General features: G+C 39.9%; 1 protein-coding gene across 1 annotated transcript in view; it reads left to right on the forward strand.

Moving 5' to 3' along the window:
• LOC121504567 (cytochrome P450 26B1) overlaps positions 1 to 27,103 on the forward strand; it is a 56,564-nt gene extending 29,461 nt beyond the window's left edge. The window contains exons 2-7 of the mRNA XM_041779454.1: positions 753 to 977; positions 17,534 to 17,652; positions 18,252 to 18,408; positions 18,639 to 18,794; positions 21,680 to 21,964; positions 22,135 to 27,103. Coding sequence (XP_041635388.1) covers positions 753 to 977; positions 17,534 to 17,652; positions 18,252 to 18,408; positions 18,639 to 18,794; positions 21,680 to 21,964; positions 22,135 to 22,527 — 1,335 coding nt within the window. The 3' untranslated portion in view covers positions 22,528 to 27,103. The remainder of the gene's footprint in view (positions 1 to 752; positions 978 to 17,533; positions 17,653 to 18,251; positions 18,409 to 18,638; positions 18,795 to 21,679; positions 21,965 to 22,134) is intronic.
• Positions 27,104 to 27,511: the final 408 nt, after the last annotated feature.

Raw genomic sequence — 27,511 nt, forward strand, 5'->3', positions numbered from 1 at the left:
TTTGGTTCTTCTTCTTCTGTTTATTTCAAACAGGAAACATTAAACAGATGACTTCCTAGAGAACACTGAGTGTTTGGACGGAGAATAAAAGAGCTTTCATGAAGGACCTGAAAGATTTTTGTTCAAACTTGAGGTTTTCATGAGGTCAAAAATGTCAAACCTGAACCCTAACCCACCTGCTGGAGTCAGTCAGGAATCAGATCAAATCTTTACAATGTGTATCTGGACACATTTTGATCTGAATTAGTACAGATCAGACGTACGATTTCCCTTTGGGGTAGATGTAGAGTAAGTTTACTTATAGATCTGGTATTTGAGGTGATGATCTTTGCATGGCTTCCTTTTAAAGTTTGACAGCATGAGCCAATGGGTAATGGAATAACTACCATTTTTTATTTATTTTCCTGACTGTGGCTTGTCCTTATTGGTATTTCTTTGGTTTCTAACACTCAAACTAGACAAACTAACCATAAACAGTAGTGTTTAAATGAGGTTGTTACAAATACGTCATACAAATATTATAGATTATTGATTATTGTGGTAGACAACTGCAGATTCATTTGTGAGAGATTTATGACATTCATGGGATTGTTACGTTAAAAACTGTGAATTTGCATTATGTTTGTAGTTTTTAATGTTTGTTGGCAGTTATTACATTTGCAAGTGAATTCTTTAGGACATTTTCGAAGAGGCTCTTTTTTCGTAACCTTTAAAGCACCAAGTTTGACCTTATATGTCTTTTCTGTCCCTAGGGTTCAGGCTTCCATGCATCGCGGAGGCAGAAGTATGGCAACGTCTTCAAGACCCACCTGCTGGGCCGCCCCTTGATTCGAGTGACGGGCGCCGAGAACGTTCGTAAGGTGCTGATGGGCGAACACACGCTGGTGACGGTGGACTGGCCTCAGAGCACGGCCACGCTGCTGGGACCGAACTCGCTGGCCAACAGCATCGGAGACATCCACCGCAAGAGGAGGAAGGTCAGGACTCAAACATGCATATTTATAATATGTGCGGCGTGATTGTTACACAAATGCATTTGTTGAAAGCTCTGGAGTCATTTAGTGTACAAAGAGGATGCTTGGATACACTATCACCCACTGAAATGAAGCCTATCAGTGTAAAGCTACCCCGTCCTTTCGCTCTTATCAGCAGCGTTCTGGCTACTGAAGCGTGAGAACGGCCTCTCCATCACTCCATCATCCCGTCAATACCCGCCCTCCCTCTGTTATCTGCTTTTTATAATTTCTCCCTATTCTGACTATTAGATCTCCCTTTCTCTGCCTTCTTTTACCTTCAGTCTCTTCCTTTCTCCCTTCCATGCCAGCACTATTTCAGGTAATCAGCCACTTAGCTCTCCCTCCTATTATCCCGTTATCCCCGGGGCACATACCTCTGCTCCCTCGCACAAACACACGTTTCATACGCACACAGCCGCAGATAAACACAGGAGAAGCAGAGGCTGCTGTGTTTTCCTGTAAATCAGACTTTCTCTCCTTGGATCGTAGGTAAAGCGGGGGGGTGGGAGGAAGGAGAGATTTTTTTGGGAGGCGGGGGTCGGGTTTCGTTGCCTGTGCGGTGCCCGGGGACAGTGAGGGGTCGGTTGAGTCTAATCTGGGCTCTGATCCCCTCTCCTCTCCCCGGGGACCCTCGCACTAACCTCATGTAATGACCCCTGATTAGGAAGGCAGCCTGCAACACAAGCACAAAGAGGGGCTTTCTGTGGGGGCCCAATGCACACACATACACGCACCTGAACATTCCTACGCTCGCTACCCAAACAGACAGATCTATGGGCAGAAATCATGCAAAATATTCTGGGTATAGCTGCAGGTTTTAGCTGAGCAACGCCTCTGAAGCGGTGTAGAGCTAGATGACCGATCTGTCTGTACAGCCTGACCATCCTGTGGTCACGACAGGGAAAAGGGTATGAATATCGAGAGAAAACAGTTCTCTGGGAATGACGAGCAGGGCAGAGAGGTCAGCCGGGCAGTGTGGTTGTGTATTAGTGCGTGTTTGTTGGCTGCGCTCCCTCCTGTTTTCTGGCTAATAAAAAAAGTCAACAGACGGAAACGAAACAACAAACTGAGAGAAAGAACGAGCCACTGGCTCTCTGTCTGACCCACTGGACCCGAGCCGCTCCTCACCGAGTATGCGAGTGTGTCCTCCTCGTGGTTTTTTCATACGGAAAAACAATCTTCACACAGCACATTAGCCTTTGGTGGATCAACAGAGCCAGCCAGTTTCCATCTAACCCCGTGTTAAGCTAGGAAACTCTCTCTCCAAAGAGACACAGTAGAAGGGTTTTCCACTACGGGACGGTCAGGGCCAAACGGGGCCACATCGTCTCTGTATGAAAACAACATCGGACTTATGATGTCTGCCGTGGACAGACAGTTTATCAACTTCTGTACTGTACCAAGGCTCTTCTCTCTCTGGCTCCTGGACAGTCAGTTTGGAAGGAGATCTGCTGCTTCTGACTGAGACTTGAAGGCAAAGTCTGCCTCAGAAGTCAGTCCTGACAACTTCCCCACTGACTCCTAGTTCACATTAAAGACTTTTAATTTCTTACAACATTTTAATTGGTATCCCTTTCTTCATCATTCGTATTTAATCCTACTCCCTCTGCCTTTATCCCAGTGGATTATTTCCAGTATAAATTCTGGCATTATATGAAGGGATGGGAGAATTTAACAACAGCCTACACTCACTGAACAACATAAATAGGCTATTTACATTGACACAATGAAATTATTGGGCCAGTTCTGAGATTAACTGTCCGAGTCTGCAGCATTAGGTGGAAAACTTATGCAAGAGACACAGTCTCCCTTTCCCAGCACTAAAAAAAACATTTCTTGCACAGAAAACCTGCGTTTTTGTTTTGAAAATTCCCCCTTCTCTCCAGAAAGTTGCAACTGGGCTCTGCACAGTTAATTCTTTCAGTTATTTGAGTGCAAGTTAGTTTTTCAAGTCCTTTATTTGTACTGAAAGACTTTTGTTTGTGCAGAAAAGTCGCATTTTATTTTGTAAAACTGAATTGTTGAACCATCAGCTTAAATTCAGCCTTGAACATTAACTCAAAGGAGATACTGTTGGTGGACTTTCTTTCGGCCCTTGTCTTGCCCTAAGAGCTAAAACAGGTGCAAACTGAGGCTGATAAGAACTTTGCAAAGTCCATAGTTTTTCCAGATTCCATGTCCATCATCAGGTGGAGTCATCTTGCAGTGCTACAAGCTGAAACATTTGTTCCCAGTAAGAAAATATCCACACCAGTCTGCATTATTTGTGGAGAAAGAGGCGGTAGCTACAGTTGTGGCGTAGTTGTACTGCAAGCCGGTAAACTATGGCTGCCATTGATGAGATTAGCGTGGATGCAGCTATAGGTTAATCTGGCACGCCACTCACAGACAACGTTTGGGAAAAGGGCAGAGCCTTTGAAAAAAACTCGGAGGGTGATTGCATGAACGTTCTGTCTGTCACATCTTTACGGGCAAATCGGAGCAACAAAACACATGACATAGCTGCTACCGAGCTGCGCCCCTACTGAAGGAATGAACTCCATTAGAGCTGCATAACGCGAACCATGGCGACTGTAGACATGTCAGTACAAGACCTTTGTTGTTTTGAAAAGAAAACAACTCACTACTGTTCTTTGTTCTTCTTTTAACAAAGAAATGTCTTCAAGTTGTGATAAAACTGGCACTTTAGGAGCATCCATGCTAATCTCTTCCGCCATAATTGCACCGGCCTCTTGTGCAATGCTTACATCACGACTCCGCCGTGCCCTAAAGTACTGCCGTCACTGATTGGTCCTGTCACTTTCTAACCGGGCCTAAACAGTTCAAACAGGAGCTCTGCAAGATGGATTTGCCAGTGAGAAACGTGGAAATGGGCGAATCCATCTGCTTTGCAAAGTTAGCTATAGCTGCAGTTTTATCAGAACTGGACCACATTTCTAGATCAAAAAGGAGTAAAGTATATTTTTCTACCAGTTTTCTTAGGCAAGATTTGTATTTACCATCTGACTCTACCAACAGTACACAACAATAACAGCTGCTTGTTGAAGTTGCACTTCATAGCTTACTTCTTGGGGTGCTGCACCCTGACTATGAATATGACGAACTGAACATAAGTCCAAGGCCTTTGCATACTGAGTCATTTCTTCGTCCGAATTTTTTGTTCACATTGAAAAAAAGAAAATCAAGCACATGTTGTCCATCATGATGCATAAGCTTGTTCTGTATGGACATCTCTGTCAGGATGGATGGATCTAGTGTGATTTTAAAGACGTGACAGAGCCACAGGCTCACAGTCTGTAACAATTTGTCACATTCTACTAAATTTGGCAGTTAAAGCAGATAAATCGGAACGGACTCGGTGTACAAGGTTCGAGTGTGTGACGTTGTGTGGATTACAGGTCTAAAAAAAAAACACATTTGAAAATGTGTGTTTACAGCACTTTAGAGTGTTTTTAAAGGTTACCCCCTTCCCAAACACCGTATAGCCAACGAGGATGTCTAGATGTCTAGAGCAGTTGTTCTTAACTGGTAAGTCGGGACCCAAAAGGGGGTTGTGGAGCTGTTTGCAGTGGGTCACATATCGGTGCCTTAAAAAGATTGTGCTAGGATGTACGGTATTTCTAGGCAGATGTATTTCCATATATGCTATTTTACTCTGTTTTCCTGGACAAGGAGGAAATTCAGGTTATTTTCTTGAGATCCTGGCCTGTTTTTCCTGTTATCTTGGACAGAAATATCTTGAAGAAAGCTGGATTTCTAATGAAAATATCTCTGTAAAAAACAACTAAGATCTTTGTTATCACAAAGCTTTGTTTGGTATCTTTACTCAGTCACGTTTTGTTCCATCCAGGGTCCAAACTGCAACAGTTTTGGTAGTTGAATTTTTTTGGACATTTGAGTTGTGGCTTCAGGTAAAGGAGGTGGGCCACTCGAGAACCAGTGGTCCAGAGTGTCAGGTTAGTGTTGTAAGGCAATGGAAAGTGGTGCTTATCAATGAGGGACATGGTTTCCGAGACCCACTAGATGTAGTACTAGTCTAGCAACAAGTGGTTCTGCATTTGTAATGCTTACGTAGCAATCACGCATTACATTAAGGTGTTGATTCTTAGTATCAGTTTGATTCAATGAGAACTTGGAAAACATTACTATACCTGCTTTAGATGTTGGAATTTCTTGTGGCACCACTGATATAAACCACGATAAGAAGTTTTACAGGGGGTAGCCATGCTGGAAGCCTTGAGGTGGCCTTATTTGGGATCGAAACCTGCACCATTTACTTTAGTTCCTCCATTCTCTGTGCACAAATGGCACAAGATCGAAGAACACTTGATGTTTCATTGCCCAGGCTACAATAAGTAAGGGAAAGACATCATCAAGAAGCCTTTATTTACCTCACAGGATGATGTAAACTGACAGAAAACGGCGAGTTAGTAGTCAGTGAATAAGCGTGCTGTAGTAAACATGCTGAAACAGCTAAAGCTGCAGTGGAAAATGTCCCTGTGAACTGAAATAACACTAAAGAGTTTTGAAGCACACATACAAATACACACTATGTTGACAGTGGCAGCCAGCTCTTTATTTTCACATCCAGTCTTTTCTGTTCTTGCACTATTTAAACTCTCTCATTCCACATCTTTCTAGGTTCCACATTTTCCTTCTCATTTATTTTTCATCATCTTTTTTTTTTTTTTAAACCGACCCCCTGTCCCTAAATTTAGGAGGAGAAACACAGACAGTGAAAACAGAGAGGAAGGTCAGAAGTAGAGATCTAACACCCTGTGATTCTGCTCATCACCAGTAGAGGGCACTGCCAAGTCTAGCAGAGCTGAAGCCAACTGTGTCTGCTACCTCTTTGCTTTTCTAAGTTTTATCTCTCTCTGAGGCCGAATTTAACGAGGAGATATATGAATGGTGAGTTGCAGCTGAGTTTATACAAAGTCTTTGCAGGATGGTGGTTCATACATTAACAACCATGAACACTGTGTCAATGATGTCTTTGGAAAAAGCTGCAGTGAAGGTGATTTTTCAACTCCCTGACAGCTTCAGGCCAATAGTTACAGCTATGTCATGCTGAAGTGCTGCAGTAGCTGAGAATAACTGAGACTGTTGTTTAAAGATTAAGAAGAGCTAGAGTGTTATCAGCAGGTCAAATATTATGTCATCTAGACATTATTAAGGTTTTCATATTTAAGGTAAATGTTAGTTCTGAAACCAATTTAAATAACTCTTTGTAGTTTTAATGCCCCATTTTTAGCATTTTTTAGGCTGTCCATCTGTATGATTGTCCATCCATCTTTGCAATTCTTTTGATTGTCATATACCAAAAAGGTTTGGAGAGATTTGCCTAAGATTTTGCACAATGCCCCCTCTGACTCAGGAATTATTCGAATTTAAAAGTCATAGATTAAAGGTCATCACACCTAATGCTTATCACTTACATGTGAATACAGTATCTTAACAACATTTGAAGGGTTTTTCTTAAACTTTTGCATGCAACATGACCCTGACTCAAGGATGAGTTCATTCCAAAGGTGCTCGATGGAGTTAATGGAGTTCAGTCATGATCTTCCACACTGAACTTATCAAACGATGTCTTTATAGTCCTTCTTTGTACACTGGGGCACAGTCAGGTTGGGCCAGAAAAGGGCCTTCCCCAAACTGTTTCCAAAAAGTTGGAAGCATAGCATTGTCCAAAATGTCTTGGTATGCAGAAGCATTAAGATTGACCTTCACTAGAGATAAGATCCCTCCTCCACCAAACTTCACAGTTGGCACAATGCAGTCAGGGAGGTAACGTTTTCCAGGCTTACCCATCTGACTGCCAAACAGAGGAGTGGGATTGGCCACTCCACAGAGCACAATTCCACTGCTCCACAGTCCAGAAACGGTGTGTTTTACGCCACTTCATCTGACACTTGGCACTGGACTCGGTGATGTGAGGCTTGCATGCGCTTGCTCGCCATGGGCCATGGAAGCCCATTTCATGAAGCTTCCGTTGCACCGTTTTGGTTCTCACAATAATTCCAGCGACATTGATGTCCCAAACAGAGACTGGACTTGAGTTAAGACATTCCTATGACGGGTCTCAACTCTGATATACAGCCCAAATTGCTTCAGTTCTTATCCAATTGAAAATCTTCGGCTTGAATTGCCTATTAGTTCCCCTAAATCACAGGTGTCAAACTCATGGCCCGGTGGCCAAATGTGGCCCACAGTGCAGTTTTACCCGGCCCGCAAGATCATATTATAATTTATTTAGAAGTGGCTCAGCTGAATGAGGTCTGCAGATTTCCTCCAGCATAAAAATGTAAATTTAACCTTAAAGATAAAAAAAAAAAATCCTTGTTGAGTCATTAAAATCAGAAAAAAATAGAGAGTAGAAAAACTTAGATAAGAAGTCAGGAATGAGGGAAAGAAATTCATTTGTGTTTTCATTTCACATTTCCATTTTGAGTCCCAAGATTATGACCTAAACTTAGGATTTTTACTTTTTATTCCATATTTTGACGTTTTAAATTCATAATTTTGACCTTTTCTCTCATATTGTGACCTTTTAAACTGCTAACTTTGACTTTTAATCCCATTTTTCACTTTTAAAACTCTTGACCTAGAATTTTATCTCATATTTAGACCTTTTAGAGTCACTATTTTGAATTTTATCATCTATTTTGACCTTTTAAACCCTTGATTTTGTATTTCTCTTATATCTTGACCTTTAAACTCCTGATTTTAAGTCTTTATCTCATATATTTGCCTTTTAAAAACCTTTTATGACTTTTAATTTTGTATTTTGACCTTTAGGATTTATAAAGTTGACTTTTTATCTCAGATTTTGAGCCTTTAAGTAATTTATTTAGCATTTATTTGACATGGATACGGTAACACTGATGTTGTGATATTTAATCATTTTGACTTTTTTTTAGAAATCTTAAAATCCTTTATCATCACTGTTTAATTTCCCCTATAATTCATAACCTGTGAAAACACAGTGGACAGTTTTTGGTTTAATCGTGACCCTGTTAGGCCCTCAGGTTAGACCTAAATTCAGATTTTGGCCCCTGCTGTGATTGAGTTTGACAACCCTGCCCTAAACGAAATGTTTGAAATGTTGCGTGTTATTCCTTTAAAAAGGACACAGGAAATGCAAAGTCCTTTCTTGTGTAAGGTTAAAAAATGGACTTAAGTTATTGTGCTTGACTTGAATGTAGCATATTTATCAAGCTTTGCTTGCGTCGTAGGCGCTTTTACATTAGGTGCCTAGGCCTGGATCATAGTCCAGTTGAAAAGTCCAGTTCCAGCATGCTGTACTCAAGAACTGGGTCTTTTAGAGGTGGTCTCATGTATGATTCATGCATGGTCCATCCAAACACAACTGTGCCCAAGTACTGAGTCCGTTTCAGCAAGTAGAGGCACTTCTAAGCATTTCCTGTTAGTTCAAAAACCTTGGTATAAATGCACCATGGGCCTACTGCATCATCTGAGCTGCAGAAATAGGAACGGGGTCATTACTGGCATTGATAATAATGAAAGCATCCGTAGCAGGAGGATGGACTCTACTTTCTGCATGGAGCGTTAGCAAATGTCGACATGAGTGGTTGCCTTGGCTGTCTCTTCTTCGTTCTTCTTCTTGGCTGATTTGTAAACCAACTAGGCCATGCTGCCATCTTCTGTGTAGGAAAGTTTCTATTGCTATAAAACAGGCTATAAGATGAATAAATACCTACAATAATGCCTTCTTAGCTTTGACCTTTCCCATCTAAAGCTCACCAGAAGGATTCCCTCTGTGATTCACAGTGATGACAGACGCAAAGAAACCATACAAACGGCTCATTTGACTAAGAAAGAACAGAGAAAGGACTAAAAATGTATCTCAAAAAGAGGATGGATGAAGGGGCAGGGAGAGACGGGAAGAGGTGGGAGTAAAAAGAGAGAGAGAGAGAGGAGGGCCGAGAGAAGAATAAAGGAGTCTTTACATGTCTGTGGAACCAGCAGCTCGCAGCACTTTCACATAATTTAAGACATATGGACGTTATTAGGACGGCCGTGTCTGTGTGCGCAGGAGTCTGGGAGAGTGTGCGACATGTGTGTGTGTGTCTTTACGCTGCGGGCTACAGAAGACAGTCACGTTTTTGTGGTGCAGAAAAATGACTGTTGAAGTGAACAATCCCCCCTATCCGGCGTGGGACTTGGTATGTCCCAGAGTGACACTGCATAAAAAACTGTGTTTGATTGGCAGCCACACTGTGGTGAGAGAGAGAAAGGGGAGATACTCTGAGTTTGTCTGACCTGTAGTTACCTTTGAGATAGGCTGACTCACTGGTCCTACAGTAGCTCCGCTCTGCTGCTCTGACTCTATCTCTGTAGGTTTGTGTGTGAAGAGGCGCAGTACTCACCCAAATTGACCGATTATACGTAATCCAGCACAGACGGGTTAAATAGGTAAATTCACCACGTTACACAACCATCTTTGGCTTAGTCAAATCTCTCCAAATCATCCTTTAGGTTTTCATTTAACATTTGGCTTCTTTTTTGAAGTCTTGCTTAAGATGGTAATGTTCGTGATGGATGATTTTCCCAGAGGATAAAAAGTAGCTAAAGGAAGCTTTTCAATATGTTTGACACCCTCACACTTTCTGATTAACCTAACACGCCAGGGCTGTTTCACATATCTATTGCATTGCATGTCCGAATGTTCCGTCTCCTTGTGGGCCAATCACAGCAGCAACGCTGGCTGTAATGTCGCACACTGACCGTCGCACATCTGGTCTACAACCAACCCAAGACAGCTTGTGTCACTGTACTGTTCAGCCCTTTACACTGGCTTCCTGTTGCAGCTCACATCAAATTCAAAACTCTAATCATTGCTAACAAAGCAGGTAACCTCATCCAGGTACACTCCTACGCTCGTCCATCAAAAGACGTCTTGTACTTCCAGCACATCAGCGCTCTAAGTCACTATCTTGACTCTTCTCCTCTGTTGTCTCTCGTTGGTAGAACTCCAATCTGCAGAGTCCATTTCTACTATGCACTTCGCTAGACTCTTCTCCACTGTTGTCCCAAATGCAGATGACTTGCACTGTCCCGCTCTACTTCTGGGGTTTTTGCACCCAGCTCTTTGTGAGAGACCCTGCACTTGAACTGTGGTCATCATTTGTTAATGAAGACAGTTTAATTAATGGTGATGATGAGAGGTCTCACGTTGCTGGTGTTAACTGGTAAAAAAACACACCACATGCATTAGCTTTAGCACTGCTTGGCGGTAGTCGATGGCACTTTCTGATGTTGTGTCCTTCTGTCTAGATCTTTGCTTGTGTTGCACTTACTCTAAGGCGTACATTGCGTTGGACAGAAGCGTCCCCTAAATGAAATTGTAACATTGTAACGAAGCATATGGCGAAGTGGGCATGCCCCATTGCAAAGCACTTCTCATATTTAATCAAGATGGCAACCTTGTGTTGAACCCCTGTGGCAACACAGGGCGTTCTCTTGCAAGGTTGCATTAAAGAGACAAATGCAGAGCTAGGAAAAACCCTGATAAAATACTGCACACCCCCTATAATCTCTTCTTGCAGGTGGGAAGCCACTAACTCAGTGGATAACTTCAGTCATGGTGCCAAGTGTCTTATGTAAAAAAAAAAACAAACAAACAAAAAAAAAAAACACAACAACAATCCACCAGAAGCCAGAGAAAAGGAATCCAAACAGTTGTCACTGTACAACAGGCAACATGCTGCCCAAGGGCATGCTGGGACAACACCTACGTATCCCATTAGATTTGAAATGGCAGTCGGCATCCAACACTGATGGATCAAAATAGTCAAATAACTCAAACACTGAAAACCGTTTGACTAAATGGGTTAAAATCATCACTGAGATCTTTTTATTGAGTACCTCTGTAGCTACATCCAAGCTAACCTCTCCATTGACAGCCATTACATACTGGTTTACAGTAAAACTAAGCCATGCTGGTTCAGCAGTTCATAGTAACCTTGTACCTACAAAATTTACTCAGTTCATCCTTGAGTCAGCATGGACATTAAAGAAAAATTTTAAGAAAACCCCTCTAAGCGTTCTTGAAATATCTCATAACATCTGGTACTATTACCTTGATCTTTGACCCATTATCTCCAAGATCCAATCCCTTCATCCTTGAGTCTGGGTAGACATTTGTGCAAAGTTTGCAAACATATAATTCTGATTTTGCTAGAATTCCACTGCCCCCTGAATAACATCAAGCCCTGTAACCTTGATCTTTAACTTATGATTACCAAGATCTAACAAGATTATCCTTGATTCAGAGTGGACATTTGTGCAAAGTTTGAAGAAAATCCCACAAAGCATTCTTGAGATATTGTGTTCACAAGAATATTTGCCCAGAAACGAAATGCCTCCTCTGCTGGCTTTCAATATGGAAGCATTAAAATGAACTGGAACCATGTTATTTCACTGACGTAACCAATGTTAGTAAAAATAAGTAAACCTTGAATCCAACCAGGACACAACACTTGCTCTCCAGAGTGAAAGTGGAAGTCCTTATTTGTCAGCCAGTGACACCAAAGTCAACCTGAACCTTTAAAAGTCAACCAACGAGTTTGGGCTGAACAGATGAGCATCTTGGATCAATGGCTTCATATGCTAGACAGATACGTCAGGCACAGTTTGCAGGGGATTACTTCCAGCGACCTCATAATAAAAGACATCGTAGGGTGATTGATGACGTGTGCATGCGCAGTAACCCTGAACAATGGATGATCGAACAGTGGCTGATTGGCCACAAACGACCACATTTCTCCTCCAAACCAACCAATCCTGGCCGCCTCACAAACTAAACAACGTTCATGACAGCCTTGTGTTTCTTCTCAGACTGTTCTGAGGTCAGATAGTGTGTGTAATCCCCTGTGGTTGGGGTTGGAAAGCAGGTCATGTAAACTGATCTGTGACCGGCGGCCTCGGGCGCTGCAGCGAAGGAAATGTAGCGCTGCTTACGTCTTGGAGCGTTCTGTGATCTGCACTAACCACTCCCTAACACACAGGGCATTATATACTGTATCTATACATGCCTACACATTGCATACACGTAATTCACACATGTACACTTCATGCACTGAGCTCAGTGGACTATTGTTCATTCATTCTGAGGGCGACAGACGGAGGGAGGGAAGCAGGGTTTGGACGAACGATGAGAGAGAGGGAGAGAAGACGGCTACAGAAGAGAGAGAAAACGAGAGGAAAAATGAGGTAGAGGACAAAATAAGAGTACGGGTGCCCAACTGTTGGTTTGGTGGCTGAAACATCGACCTCAGGAACCACATGTACCCTCATTGGCCGAGGCTCAAAGCCCACTAGAAGCCTCTTTATTCCCTCTCAGACTCCATTATGTCTCAATGGAAAGAAGCAAGAACAGTGTGTCTTCATAACCGTGTTTCTTCAGTGTGTCAACATGTGGAAAATATATTCTTAATACACAATAAAGCCTTTTTCTAGCTACAAGGGCTCAGTTTGTGCAACAACACACTTTGGTGCGCTTATTCAGGTTTTCCAAAGGTTTACTGTAGACATATGCCTCCTTTAGAAGAGTGTTATCGAGGAAAAGCATGCCAGTTTGCAGGCTCTCTTCTAAGGCAGTAAAAGTAAAGTCTAGATTGTTTTAAGCATGATTTAGTTTATCTGCATGCTTATAAATAAGCAAGAGGAAGGCCATAAAAAGAACCCACAGTGCAACCACAAATGATGCAAGCACGGGTTTGTGCAAGCTAGGGAAAAAGAGGCCCGTAAAAAGCACAAAAAAACTTACAAAAATGAAAAAAAGAAAGCAAATATTTAGTTTGTGTTCCACGTCTTTGCCATGGGGTTGCACTGGGGTGAAGTGGTTAGCGCTGGCGCCTCGTAACAGTAAGGTTCCTGGTTCAAATCCTTGCCAAAAGAGTGCCTTTGTGTTTGGAGTTTGCATGTTCTACCCGTGCATGTGTGGGTTCTGGCCTGGTACTCCGGCTTCCTCCCGCAGTCCAAAGACATTCTAGTTTGGCTCAGTAGTGTCTCATTGAGTAAATGCAAGAACGCCTGGGTGTTCGTCTCTGTATGTCACCTCTTTGATTGACCGGCTACAAGTCCAGGGTATATCCCACCTTTCACCCCATGCAAGCTGGGGTTGGCTCTAGCTCCTTGCAAGGACAAACAGTATGAATAACAGATGGATTAATCTTTACTTTAAGTTTCAAAATCATCTATGTCCACAGCATTTCATGTGAGCAGGTTTGCTTTCACTGGTGCTTGCCCTTGCCCACTGGTTGTACAGTACTTTTAGGCATGCTTGGGCCTAAAACTGAGGCTGGAGTAAGGCGTAAATATTGCAAGTAAGCCACCTGAGGGCATCATCTGGTGGGAAGGAGGATCGACACAACCCTGGTTGTGCTCTGGATGTCCTTGCATTTTACCAGGGGCATGGAAAATAATCACTTGAAAAATGAAGTTCACACATTTAGGGCGGAGTAATGGCTGGATTTGGTGAGTAAGCATGACCTAGGGTACTGTTTGGACCAGTAGTAGGGTTACCACAAGCCCCTGGTTGTGCTGTGGATTTCCCACAGGCCTGAAAACAACTTGCGGTCATTGCGCATATTATGAGGGGTGAAAAGACCCTGACAAAAAAAGTTGACTATGGCCGAGTGTGCAAACAGAGTATGTGAAATTTAAGGGTAAGGCTATGAGGTCATGATCGTTTTGTTGGCTGCAGTGGTCACTGTGTCAGGTTAGAGCTGAAACGGACCGTAAAGTGGGACCAGACCAATCATTGTGACCGATGTGTTGTCATTCGATGATGAGAGTTTGGGCCACACAAAATATGGAGAAAATACCATAAACAAACATACTGTATGTACTCTATTAACTTGTACTTGTCTATCCAAACATTATGATGAGTGAGTGTTGCTAATGCTAATGGCAGTTAGCGAGGGTACTGAAATACCACTGCTATTCCTTGTCAATATTTCCAATTTTTTAGTCCCAGTAGCTTGTCTCTTCTTTAGCTTTACCATTTTTTTGTCATCATTCATGACTTTTGAGCATGCAGAGAGCGCTGTGGTCTCATTGGTCAACATCCCTGACATCTGACATGATGAAACAAATCGTACAATGCAGAAGAAAAATCTAGACCTTCACGACTTTCTGTTGGGAGGTCATGAGGCAGTCAAGATAGGCTACATGGAATAAGACTATGGATTTTCAGGGCCAACAGGTCCTTAATCCCAAATCGTAGCCTATTTAATCAAATTCACTTCTATTCCACAGAATTCATTAACATGAAAATCATCAGTTTGTTTCAACTTCCTGTTGGCTGCAGCGGGTACAAAGTCCATCATATTTAAAAAATGCATTAAAATAATGTGTAGCCTGAACTTGGTAGTGAATTAAGGTGGCTGGTGATGCAGTCAGAGAGCTCTATACAAGGTATTTATTTCAGTTTATTCCATTCTAATTCACTGGGTTTAAAAATGCAAATCATGCATACTGATTGAGATTGGTAAAACAAAATGTAGTAGTGTGGTTTCATCCTGTCCTCTGTAGTGAAAAGATTGTTTTATTTATACTCCAATCAGATAAGATATTAATCATTTTCTTTTTGTAATTTTACATCTAGACCAAACTCTGACTGTTTGTAAGAGGGCTCCAGAGGTTAAATGTCCCAGTATGTTATTTATCCAAATAAAATAAAGTGCTACTGACTGATTCAGATTAATATAAAAGCCCCATTCTAGTCTAGTGTGCTCACGTTCCTCCTCTCCTCTCCAATGTTCTCCACTTTTAAATCATTTCCAAGACTGTTTAAGGGCACTTTTGGAGCTTAAATCAGATGGAATGTTATTTGTCCAAACAACACTGACGACTGTCGACTGATTCATACAAAGAAATACTACAAGGAGCAGCCAGGAAAGACTTGAACCCCTCCTCCTCCTTCTTCTCTCTTTTGCTCTGTCTGTCTGTCATTCCAGTTCTGCTGACTACAGGGGAAAACCTCCACAATGTATAAGTCTCTGTAAAGAGGAATAGGGGGGAAAGAAAGAGGGTTTGGGGGTGAATAAGGACTGGGCATCACAGAAAATGAAAAGGAGTTAGGGCACGATGGAAAGTCTTGTGGAGGTATAACTCATTAGAGAAGAAGGGGATTAATGGATAGTAGAAGTTGTGGAGATGTGACAGCAGAGAAGAAAGGTTAATATTAGGAAAACTGTACAAGGATCAAGCTTGGTAAATGTCAAGTGAGTCACCACCACAACTTGCTGGTACCATCTATAGGAGAAATACCATGACATTTTGGTGGTTTGAACATCATTTAAAGGCGCATATTTCAACTTGTATTGCATGATTGTATTGAACCAAATTTGTTTAAGGTTGCAGATGTGAAAGTTTTAAAAATGTTTGTGGTAGTATTTATTCAGTGGGGATAGCTCCATGGTAGATTTCATGGTAACAGGAAAAACATATCTGGCTTTGTGCAAAAGAACATTAAGGGTAAATAGCAACAATGTAAGGCAAGCTATGTTCATTTACATGTATGATTTATAAAGCATATCAAAGTGCTGTATGATGGCAAAAACAAAGTTGTTATAAAATGTTATCAAAAGATATAGTATTTACCAGGAGAATAAGATTATGAAAGGAGAAAACTTTAACTATAAGCTAACAGATATCTTAAAATATCCTTAAATATGGCATTAAATGATAAGTACGTAATCCTGGAATCTTAACTTCTCCAGTGGAATCAAAACAAATTATCAAATCAAAATGGATTCTGTTAAACAATTCACACAAGAATGTCTTCCTAAAGTTTTAAGGTCACAGCACAACCCTAAGCTGCCCTGGAAACCCCTGCTATAGAGAAATCCACCCATGGTCTCTAAACCTAAACTCTTTATCAGTTGTAACTAAAAGGCTTAGTTTTCTTTTCGACTTTTGATAAGGTTCTTTTGTGTGTAAGGATTTTCAACGCAGACATGAGTGAATTGAAAGGCTTAGAAGTCATAAAATAAAACCTAAAATTTGTCAATTTGCCACCAAATTTTTATTTAGATGCCCCAATTCTATCAATTAAAAATGAGTCTAAAATAAAAGTTATTTAAAAAAACATAAAATTTAAATAACTGAAAGATGGCATTGAAGAAATGATCCTACTTTTAAGAAGGCAGCTGTAACTACAAATAGTTTTGAAGTGTCAACATAGGTGAGCGAAGGTAGGTCTGGGCCTCATGCTCCAAGAACACTGAAGATTCAGTACTGATGAGCATCAGATATGGGGTACATGTCTCAAACTACTTTCAATAAATAATGCATGTATTTTCAATGTAAATAAAGGGTATAAAATGGTGTTAAAGTAGAGTTTGATTTTCCAAATAAATCTCTAGATAGGAGCTTTGGCTCAAACAGCAATGTCAATGTTACTACTCAGAGAGCTTTATACATTGCAAATCACACAAACCCATTCAGTCCACACTGAATAGAGTGGCAATCAGAACTAACTAATCCATCTGTGCACGTTCATGCAGCATTGGTGCACCAGTGGGAAGGATTTGCTGTTAAGTGTCCTGCCTAAGGAGATATCAACATTTGATTGCAGAAGCCAGGAATCGAACCCTTGACCTTTTGACTGGATTGTAAAAATTGCGTGCTATAAATGAAAAATGATCATCAGTGAGAACAATGTACATTGCATCAATGTTGGGCATGTTGAGGTATTTAAATGTAATAAGTTAGACATTTTATGCTCTTCAAAGAATGGATGAAGTACTGTTAGCAATTTGAGTATATATACCTCAAATTTGTATGCTTCCCATTGTTCTCTGATGTTGTGACCTGCAAAGAAATGCTTCAAAATATCTGTTTACTTAATATGATGGCTTATGGCTCAATGTAGAAAGGTGTTACGTAACCGGCCCTGAATGCTGATTGCCAAGTTGGACAAGAAAACAATTTTTCCTCCTCGTTTGTTGCCAGACATTTGACCCTATTTGGGAAAATACTTGGACTGAGTCCAGCTTCCTTGCATTGACCACACATTGTATTTTTAATGAATATGACTAAAGTAAAAACTCAATTTCATTCACTTGACCTAGATATTTGAAAACTTGGTTTTCATGCCATCATCAAAGATGGTTAAATCAAACAGAAAATACTCCTTTGTGGGGTGAAGAAATGTCAGTACATGAGCAGAATATAGTGCCATCTGTTCATACACCCTGTCAATCAGGATTTTCCACGCTTAGAGGTTTCCTAAGAACACTCAACCGTTGGAGTATCGTGTACTGTTTGGTTAATCAGTGCTTTTGTCCTCAGTTTGCTTACCTGGGTTCAAACGACTTTCTCACCTCTTTCTGACACTCTGCCAAGTCAGAATTTATGAGCATTTAATGAAAATCCTGATTGATCTTATCAGTTTTTTCAGTCAGTGTTACAAACAGGCAGGTGCGGCCCCATCCTGCATCTTAAATAAATGGAAATATTTGTGTCTTTCTCTGTCTCTACAGGTGTTTGCCAAAGTGTTTAGCCATGAAGCCTTGGAGTCCTACCTCCCAAAAATCCAGCAGGTCATCCAGGAGAGCCTCAGAGTGTGGAGCTCCAATCCTGAGCCCATCAACGTCTACAGGTACTACAGAGTTCATAGTGTGAACGCATTCACGAGGGATGCAGTTGACTCTTTGTCAAGGCCTGCCCTTCTTAGTTACTTTGTCTAGGTTAGACCACATCTCGTTGTTGGGTTTCTTATTATTATTAAGGACAACTGAAAAAATATTCCCAGATTGTGATGGAGATATATCAAGTCACTCTTACAGATACTCAAAACACCTTTATGCAACATCACTGCATTCCAAAATTTCAGCTTTAAAATTTAGGATGTCTACGTTTTCTTTTGATAACAACCGCCACAAATTCTGCAGCCTTTGCTGGATTTAAGAGGCATCATTAGTGGAAACATCATTGGAGGTAGAGACATAAGAGATGTTGCAGATATGGCTACATTAAAAAGGTAATCTTCACTTTCTGTTCATAAAAATAAAGCAGAAGATCATCTGCATACTTAGAGATATTTTACCTTCAAGAGTACTATAACACAGAACCCTTTGGAAAGAACAATTCTGTGCTTTTACAAGGCTCAACAGCATGTAAAATGAAAGCATAATTATTAGCTTGGTATTACATTTTGGATGCAAAATGCATTAGTCCTGATCGGTTGTCTTTCCACAGGGAAAGCCAGAGGTTGTCATTTACCATGGCGGTGAGGGTGCTGCTGGGATTCAGGGTGACAGAAGAGGAGATGAGGAATCTGTTCTCAACTTTCCAGGACTTTGTTGACAACCTGTTCAGTCTTCCTATAGACCTGCCGTTCAGCGGCTACAGAAAGGTACTGCAAACTTTCTATCACAGAATAATAACCTCTAGTCTTCCCATTTGGTCTCTTCGCTTGATTGCCACTGACTACTTTTTCAATTTCTTCCCCATTTTTTGAAAGTAAAACATACTTTGACCTCTCAATACCACAAATGAAACACAACAAATTTTCCAAGTTGAAAACTTTGGATGATGTTGAAATGAACATGTTTCTACCAGTATTAAGTTTGCTTTTGTTTGTAGGGTATCCGTGCAAGAGACTCTCTGCAAAAAAGCATAGAGAAGGCGATCAGAGAGAAGCCGCTGTGCTCCCAGGGGAAGGATTACAGCGACGCACTGGACGTCCTGATGGAGAGCGCCAAAGAGAATGGCACTGAGCTCACCATGCAAGAGCTGAAGGTAACAAATCATTGTAATAAACTTAATTAATAAGTGGGAAATGGGTATGTAAACAAGTGGCTGTATTGGATACAGCAATGTAAAGACGTTCATCAAAGGCACACACCAGCCGATGACTTAATGTGTTAGTTGACCACCATTTTTCCAAAAATAAGACTAGCTCAAAACAGGTCCATTGCATGGATATATTTCACATTCATATGTAAAACCTCACATATAAAGTGTTTAGGAAGGGTAGTTCTTTGTTTTGCATGTCACATTCATTACTGGCCAATCAGAGGGACAAGACTAAACGAGGTAGTAGACATGCACAGCTCTGTTAGTAACCTGAGCTTGACAGTAAGACACTGACACTGGAGCTTGTTGGTGGATACAACTCATGCCGAGGCCATTTGGGACAAGAGCAAAAACATCATCCCCACCAAGATAAGCTTTCCGTGTGATTCTTTGATACTCTTAAACTCTGATACTCTGCTAAAGCTTCTTTTAAGCTAATAGCTTCACTAGCGGTCACTGCTACTGGCTAGCAATACCAGTAAGGGAACCACTGTTTTTTAAGTGATGGGAGCAGTTCAGCCAAAGAGTCCATCACTCCCTAACCCCTAACCCTCGTTTGCAGATGTTTTAACCTTGGTTCTCAGAAATCCTTTGAAAACTAAAGTCTTGGCCTGAGAAATACAAAACTAGCGTTGTTATTGTTTGTACTGTATTTGATCTTTTTCCAGTGATGTGAATCATCCTGCAACCACCCATTTTATCTTCCAACCTCTTTGGGGTATCTGTAATTTAGTGTGACTCTTCCCAAACATAACCTCCCCACCCATCACTGTAGCTATCCACTGCTGAGCCAGATTCAAGAAAGAGCCAGTCATTGATCTGTAAAGTACAGCTTAAATTCAGCATGAGCACGAACTTAGACTAAGCAGAGATATTTACCAAAAGCAATTGAATTGATTTAGCTTTACTTTGTGGACAAGCCAACTGGATTCTCCCTCAGCTACTGATGGGCTAATTGCTTGTCACTTGGCTAAATGGCCCAGAGAGTGGAAATATTGATGGTCGTATGTTATGCTGAGGGTGGGTGTGGATATCAGCCAAAGTTGAAGCATAGCCATGATTACTGTTTTAAGGGGAGGTAGCATAACAAAATACATAATTAAGCATGGAAGAAAACAGTTTCCCAACCTTACATGTTATGTCCTTTTGTCTCCGATTTTTAGGCTAAGTTGTGAGAAAACTGAACTTGGGCCTGCTTACTTTGGGCACATATCCACCACCCCACACCTTATGCCTGCCATTTGTTTCATAACAACAAGGCCAAAAAAAGTCAAAAGCCAAGACATAATAAAAGTGTGATGTTTTTCTTTCCTAAAAAGAAGCCTTTTGTGGAAAGTTCATATCCAATACTAACATTTAGTGTACCATACCGGGCCCATTATTACAGTAGTGGAATAAATAACACTGAACACTGGGCAGCACGACACTCATTATAAACCTCTCATCTGCCATCATCCGTGTCAAAACACATCTCCGCCTCACCCCATGTCGGTGTGTTATATATGTGCGCGTCAGAAAACTGCAGGAGAGAGCTTCAGCCGGGGCCTCTGCGACAGGGGCTCCCCAGTTCACTTTGTGAGAGTATTTATATATGTGTGTGCGTACAGGAGGCCTCTTTCAGACCCCTAGCAGGAGGAGTGTTGACTTATTTTTGGCCCTGGACTTAACCCAGAAACCACAGAGAGCGAGAGAGACGCAGAGAGAGTTGAGTTTCCACAGAATTCCTCTGAATTATTTTAATAGGTAAATAGAGGGTGTGCCTGTCCATGAGTGTATATGTCTTATACTGTTACTGTCTCCCTCTGGGCATCAGCTTTGCAATGCTGCAGCCATATTTGACATGAAGATGTGTATATAAAGTCACTTTCACTGCGTATGATCCCATGATGATTTGTCAGACAAATTATGATATTAGTTGGTATATGTGTGTGCTCAGTCACCTAAGACAGGTTCCCTTTGGCAACACTTTCTCAGGTAAACAGAATCTGTTTTTCTATATATGTAAGAAAAATACACAGCAAAGTTGGTGTGTGCTGTGGCAGCTATTTTGAATTTAGTCTTTATATTAGCCAATAAAAGTTGCCACATTTTCGTCTTGACTTTTAGACAAACATTTATTTTTTCAGCTTCTTTATTTAGCCAATTTGTAACAGTTATATAAAAGTAAACCACTCATTTAAATACATTATCAATGCTTTGATTAAAAAGGAACATTATATTGAAAATACTGTCACATATTATATGTGCAATGGACAAATATGGGTTTTGACCGTCCCAAGATAATCTTCTTACCAAAAACGAAGCTAAAGCAGATTGATAGTCCAGACTCCATGCCTGTCATCAGGCAAATCCATCTTGCAAAGCCCCAATCTGAAACAATTATGCCAGTCTGAGAACAGACCTGACCAATCAGCATCGTCCCTGCCATTCTAACAGATCTGGCATCTCACAGTAGTGGTCTACAAGAAGCGGCGTCTGAGATATGTAGTCTGCAGCCAGACCCTGCTCAATCAAAGAGGCAGAACAAACTAACCATGATATAAAAGAGTTTCATGGGCTTTTTGGTGCAATTTTTGTTTCTAAAACACAGTCATGATTCACTGGAAAGAGGTTTGCAACCTACTTTTGGGTCCCAACTCACCAGGGGTTCATCAGTTGGCACGACTGATTACCAAGCAAACATACATACCAAGCCTACCAAGCCTTCTGGGCCTATCAGAGTATAACTGTGTAGGTCAGTCCAGTTTGCACTCTTTACGTTCTCACTGTGCAGGTCAGAAGCCAAGTATATTGAGTAACTTACCATCTTGCCTTTAATTGTCCCATAGGAGTCCACTATTGAGCTCATCTTTGCTTCCTTCGCCACGACGGCCAGCGCCAGCACCTCACTCATCATGCAACTCCTCCGCCACCCTGCCGTTTTGGAACGCCTAAGGGAGGAGTTAAGAGCAAGGGGTCTCCTCCACAATGGTTGCCTCTGTCCTGAAGGAGAGCTGAGGCTGGACACCATTGTGAGCCTCAAGTACCTGGACTGTGTCATCAAGGAGGTGCTAAGACTCTTTACACCAGTTTCAGGAGCCTACAGAACCGCTATGCAGACCTTCGAACTTGATGTGAGTAGCACTGCGATAGTTTCTGAATGAAGTTTATCAAGAATGACTAAGTCCTGTCAAAGACCAAAATTCTACCGAAAATCTCACAGAATATCTTTGCACCCTTTCTTGGCAACCTACAAGAACTCATATCACTTTGATCACTGGCTACCTTTAATGTTTGTTTGCAGGGAGTCCAAGTTCCAAAAGGCTGGAGTGTGATGTACAGCATCCGGGATACCCACGATACCGCTGCTGTCTTTAAAGATGTGGATGCCTTCGACCCTGACCGCTTTAGCCAAGAGCGAGGAGAAGACAAAGAGGGACGCTTCCACTACCTTCCATTCGGTGGTGGCGTCCGGTCCTGTTTGGGCAAGCAGCTCGCCACTCTTTTCCTTCGAATTCTCGCCATTGAGTTGGCCAGCACCAGCCGTTTTGAGCTTGCCACCCGGAATTTCCCCCGTGTGATCACGGTACCGGTGGTCCACCCTGTTGACGGACTGAAAGTCAAGTTCTACGGCTTGGACTCCAACCAGAACGAGATCATGGCCAAGTCAGAAGAGTTGCTTGGGGCAACTGTTTGAGGGGCAGAGGGTTGGCGAGTAAAGGGGGGGTGAGCTATAAAGAAGTCTTAGGGAGAAGATTGAAGGAAGGAAAGAAAGAATTTCAGTTATTTTTTCTTCTCCACCTGCTACGTTAGGGGTTCCTTTTCAGACTTAAAGAAAAGGTCTGCATCTCTTGTTACAACTGAAGATGATGACCTGAACATTCCTCTGAGAAAGGATGAAGCTGCCAAAAACGTTCTTGATTATGCTCTGTGTATTTTTTAAAGAAATATACAAACAAAATCTATTTACAAAAAAGCTATGTAATATAATTTGAGATAGAATATGGGTAGTGCACAATGGTAGTAAGGGAAGTATGGTGGTACTTTGGTGAAATGAAGTGTTGAAAATAGAAAAGTGAAAGTATGGATGATTCTGGAAGGAAGACAAGATGGATGAAACAGGGTATAGGATGAAAGAATATGATACTTTAGCATTTTGCTTGTCTCTAATCAAATGCATTGAACCATTCAGTTGTCTAGCAGGGTAAAAGAGATGTGGGCAGAAGGTTCTAGGTGTTTTGGATGAAAATGACTATTTCAAACCAGAATTCATTATAGTGGCAACCAGATTCACCTCATGTGTTCAGGTAATCAGAGAAAGACTCTGTCAGCCTTACACAAAGCAGTGATGACTCTGTTTACAGATGCATTTGCAAAGATCATAACACGTTGGGTGGCAGATTGTCTTACAGCAACATTAAATTAGTCAGATTTGCTCTGAACCTCTTGGACAAGCCAACCACATTATGATGCAGTAACTACTTTGACTGGCTTCAACTTATATTACTAAAAAGGGTCAATATAGGCGGTGGAGGCAAGGGCGGTTTCAAGAATTGAGTAATATAGTTCTTTAAGGGAAACTATCATGGATGCATGTAGTAAAAGTATAACACATTCCTTCTTGATTCCATGTTCTTGGCATTTTTTCTGAATTCCAGTTACCTTCCACTATAAAACTGCCAAAAAAGTTTTGTTGACTTCTTAAAAAGTACTTCCCATGTTGCATTCAGTCATGAATTCCACTGCAGAATAAGCTAAAAAAGCCAACAACGTGAGATATGAATAAATATTTATTCAAGAAATTTCAGGACTGGACTTTCCAAATTAAAGTTTGAGCATTGAAATGATGCCTTCTTTATATTCCAAATTCCAAAGCCTGAAACTTCAATGTATTTGGGACGAAATCAAATGTAAAACAAACAAACAATCAATATATAAATAAATATATATAAAAAGAGGATTAAAGCAAGGGTAAGGAAAAGATAATACTTTAAACTTTGAGAATAAAGAAAAAATGTCAAGAAAAGAGTCAGAATGTCAAGAAAAAAAAGTCAAAATTTGAAGAATCAAGTTGAAACAATTTCAAGTAAAAAATAAGAAATTTCAAGAACAGAGTTAACACAATTTAAAGGAAAATGTCAGCATTTTGTAAAAGAGTCAAATTACCAAAAAATTTTTTTGAAAATAAAGTTAAAAAAAAAAAAAAAAAAAAAACAATTTCAAGAAAAAAGAAATTTGAATAATGATTAAGAACTACAGTTTCTGGACAAAAGTTTAAATGTTGAGAAAAAAGTTAAAATTTTTTGAGAGTAAGGTTGAAAAAAAAAACTTAAAGTATAGTTCAAATTTTGAAACTAAAGTTGAAATACAGTTTCTAGAAAAAGTCTAAATTTAGAGAATATCGAAAATAAAGTCAAACTATCGAGAATAAAATAGTTTGTAGAGTTAAGTTTAATTGCCCATAAAAGAGCCAAAATGTCATGAAAAAAGTTTCAATTTCTAGAATAAAACGTCATACACAATTTCAAGAAAAAAAAAAAAAAGTGATCTTTTTTAAACTATGAAGTGGAATAACAGTTTATGGACTAAAGTCAAGGTGTTGAGAAGAAGGTCAAAATTTTGAGAACTTTGTTGAAATAGAATTTTTCTAGAACAATATCGAAATTTAGACAACAAAGTGTAAATATAGTTTTGATAAAGAATAAAGTAGAAATACAATTTTGAGAAAAAGTTTAAATGTGAGTATAAAGTTGAACTACAGTGTCTACACAAAAGTGAAAAAAAAAAACTAAAAAAAACGACTGAAGTTGATATTCTACTTGAGAAAAAGTTGAAATTCCGGACATAGATGTGAAATTCACTTTTAGAAAATCTTGAACAAAGGATAAAGATACAGTTTCAAGAAAAAGTCAAAACCTCAAGAATAAAGTTGAACTACAGTCTCTTTAGTAAACTTGAAATGCTGAGAAAGAGCTCAAGTTTTGAGAAAAACATTTCAGACTAATGTTGAAATACAATTTAAAAATAGTTTCAGATACAAATTCAATAATAAAGTCAAAAAGTTGTAGAATAAAGTTAAAGCTTAGTAGACTATAATAAACAGTCAATGAACTTGCGAAACTGTATCAGAATTGGATTTAACAAAAGACACATTCTTTAGCTTTTAACTTATGAAAATGGTGTGGTTTTATAAAATTCACCGTTTGTTTTAGTCTCAAAGGTTTCACTTCATTCTCAAAATTTCAACTTTTTCTCAAATTTCAACATATTCTCAACATTTGAATTTTTTTTCTCAATTTGACTTTAATCTTGAAATCATTTTTAATCCTTGAAATTTTGACTTAATTCCCTACATAATGACTTCTTTTCCTCATCATTTCAACTTAATTCTCAAAGTGCACAGCATTATTTTTCCTTCACACCTGAGCCTAATCCTCCTCTGTAGAAGAATATTGGAATGTTGTTGCCAACTTCAAATTGCCCACCAATACTGACTCAAAATGTTACCCATATAAAAAGCTAATCCTCTATGAACTCAGGTGAAGATTTGTATTTGTGGTGAATAACTAATTAGCATTTTTGGAGGTTAACTTGGACTTACTGCACATAAATACTGTCAGTTACTCACTGTAGACTTTCATAGCTGGACTAGATACTTATTGGATTGAGGTCAATCCTTGTGAACAGAGAGAAATCAGGGGTTTCCAGTAGCTCTTGTATCCACCTAAGAAAGCTATTCTGAAGGTCGAGTAGAATCAACAGACCTTTTACCAATCACCATTGTTTATGATAAGATGAACTGAATCAAGAGCAGACAGTATCTAGATACAGATTTGTTTTGTATTGCATTAACTTCACTTTCAAGTTGCGTTGAGATTGATCTCTCCCAGACAATAACCCTATGCAAGGTAGAACTTGCTTTCATTGAGCTGCAGTGGGAGAAACGGAGGGACACAGTAGAGCTGGAGAAGAGAAAACTTAACATACATGCTGCTTAAATGTTGCTTTGTCATATTGTGTTTGTTTGTGTGCTGTTTTTATTTCCCGTCTCCGTGGGGCAGCCATTTTTGAGTTCTGTGGAGAAGGTGACATTCTGTCTTGCTGCTCCTCCAATCAACGCTAAAAATGCAAAACAAAAAAGAAATTCCATGGTTGAAGCAACTTTATGAGCTGAAAGAGATTTATTGTTTGAGGTGATTGCACAATCAGGACTCTCAGAGCTTTGTGTGTTTCATTATTGGAGAGGAACTTTTGTTCTCTTGTTCGTGGAAAGCTTCAGCAGAACTCTGGGACTTGTTAGCGGAACTCTTGGACACTAAAGAAGCCTTGAACAGAGATCTGAAGCTAGAGAGAAATGGACCAATAAGATTTCAGGAAAGGGCGGGGTCATTCTCAGAAAGGCTTTTCCTATTGGACAGCCTTGTTGTCCAACAGCATTCCTGAAGGATTCTGCCTGTGCTAGACATTGTTCACTCTTTTTACCAACCACACCACTGATTTCTTCTTATGAAAAATAGATTTTTTTGCTGCTTTTCTTGTGTACATTTTCTAATTGAGAGTTATAGATTGCAATAGTTTGTACCAAGTGAGATTTGCCATTTCTTCCCTTTTTTATATAAATATATAATTTAGCTGATTAAAATATTTGCATTTTGAGAAAGCTAAAAAGAGCATTATTAGGCAACAGTGTATATTAATTTGTACAATACGTCTTTCCTTAGCAAGCCATGGGGAAAATCAGCTATTTACATCTACTAATAACCTAATATTAATGTTATTGTACGATTAATATTGTTGTTATAAGATATTTGAAATGATATTTTTTATTCTATTACAGATATAGAGTTTTTAGGCTAAATGAGAAGGTCTTTGGTAAATATTGGATGTATTTAGAATGTTATGTATTTCAGTTATATTGTAAACAATGTTTAAAGTGTTAATATTGTTGATTTGATTACTGTAATAATTATTTTTTGTTTTGTTATTCAGACTTATTATCACTGCATTTTATTTGATATTAATTATGGAAAACAGAAAGCACTTGCGAGGTATGTCTATTTTTTAAGTGCCATGCGACTACACTTCCCTCTCACCTGTTGGTTTCTCTGAACCTGTCTGACATCTTTCTGTACATAATATTTGTTCTTTCTTTTTACAGGAAAAAAATGTTCATTTAGTTTAAATATGAATGTCTTGTCTGACTTTTCTCCTCTCCTTTTGTTACCGTGACTGTTAAATGTACTCCTGTAATAAACCATAAAGAAAAACATTAACACTGAGTTTTTGGCATTATTCTCAAATATTTCACAATTGTTTTTTATTCTTAAAGACCCTGTAAAGTGAAAATAGATCTGTATCTAGGTTTGTTGTTTGACAGGTCCCTGTGTTATGAACCCCCAGGTCAAATTTTAGTCAAATAAAACATCTCTAAGTTTATGAAATTAAGCTTCCAAATCAGGAAAAATGAGGGAGTGAAATCTGCTCCAGCATGGTGTGGGCGTGTCTGTTGAATGAGCTGAAGCCACGCCCACTCAGGAGACTTATGATCCTCTCAAATAAAAAAAAAAAAGCTACAATCTGAATTGAGGAAAGCACACTTCATTAGCCTGCCTGTTGACCTTTTGTTGACCTTAGAAGACAAAGTTGGTTTTCTGGCTCAAATCTCTGTCGTGATACTTTCA

This window comes from Cheilinus undulatus, linkage group 22, assembly GCF_018320785.1.
Source record: "Cheilinus undulatus linkage group 22, ASM1832078v1, whole genome shotgun sequence".
NCBI classification, from domain to species: Eukaryota; Metazoa; Chordata; class Actinopteri; order Labriformes; family Labridae; genus Cheilinus; species Cheilinus undulatus.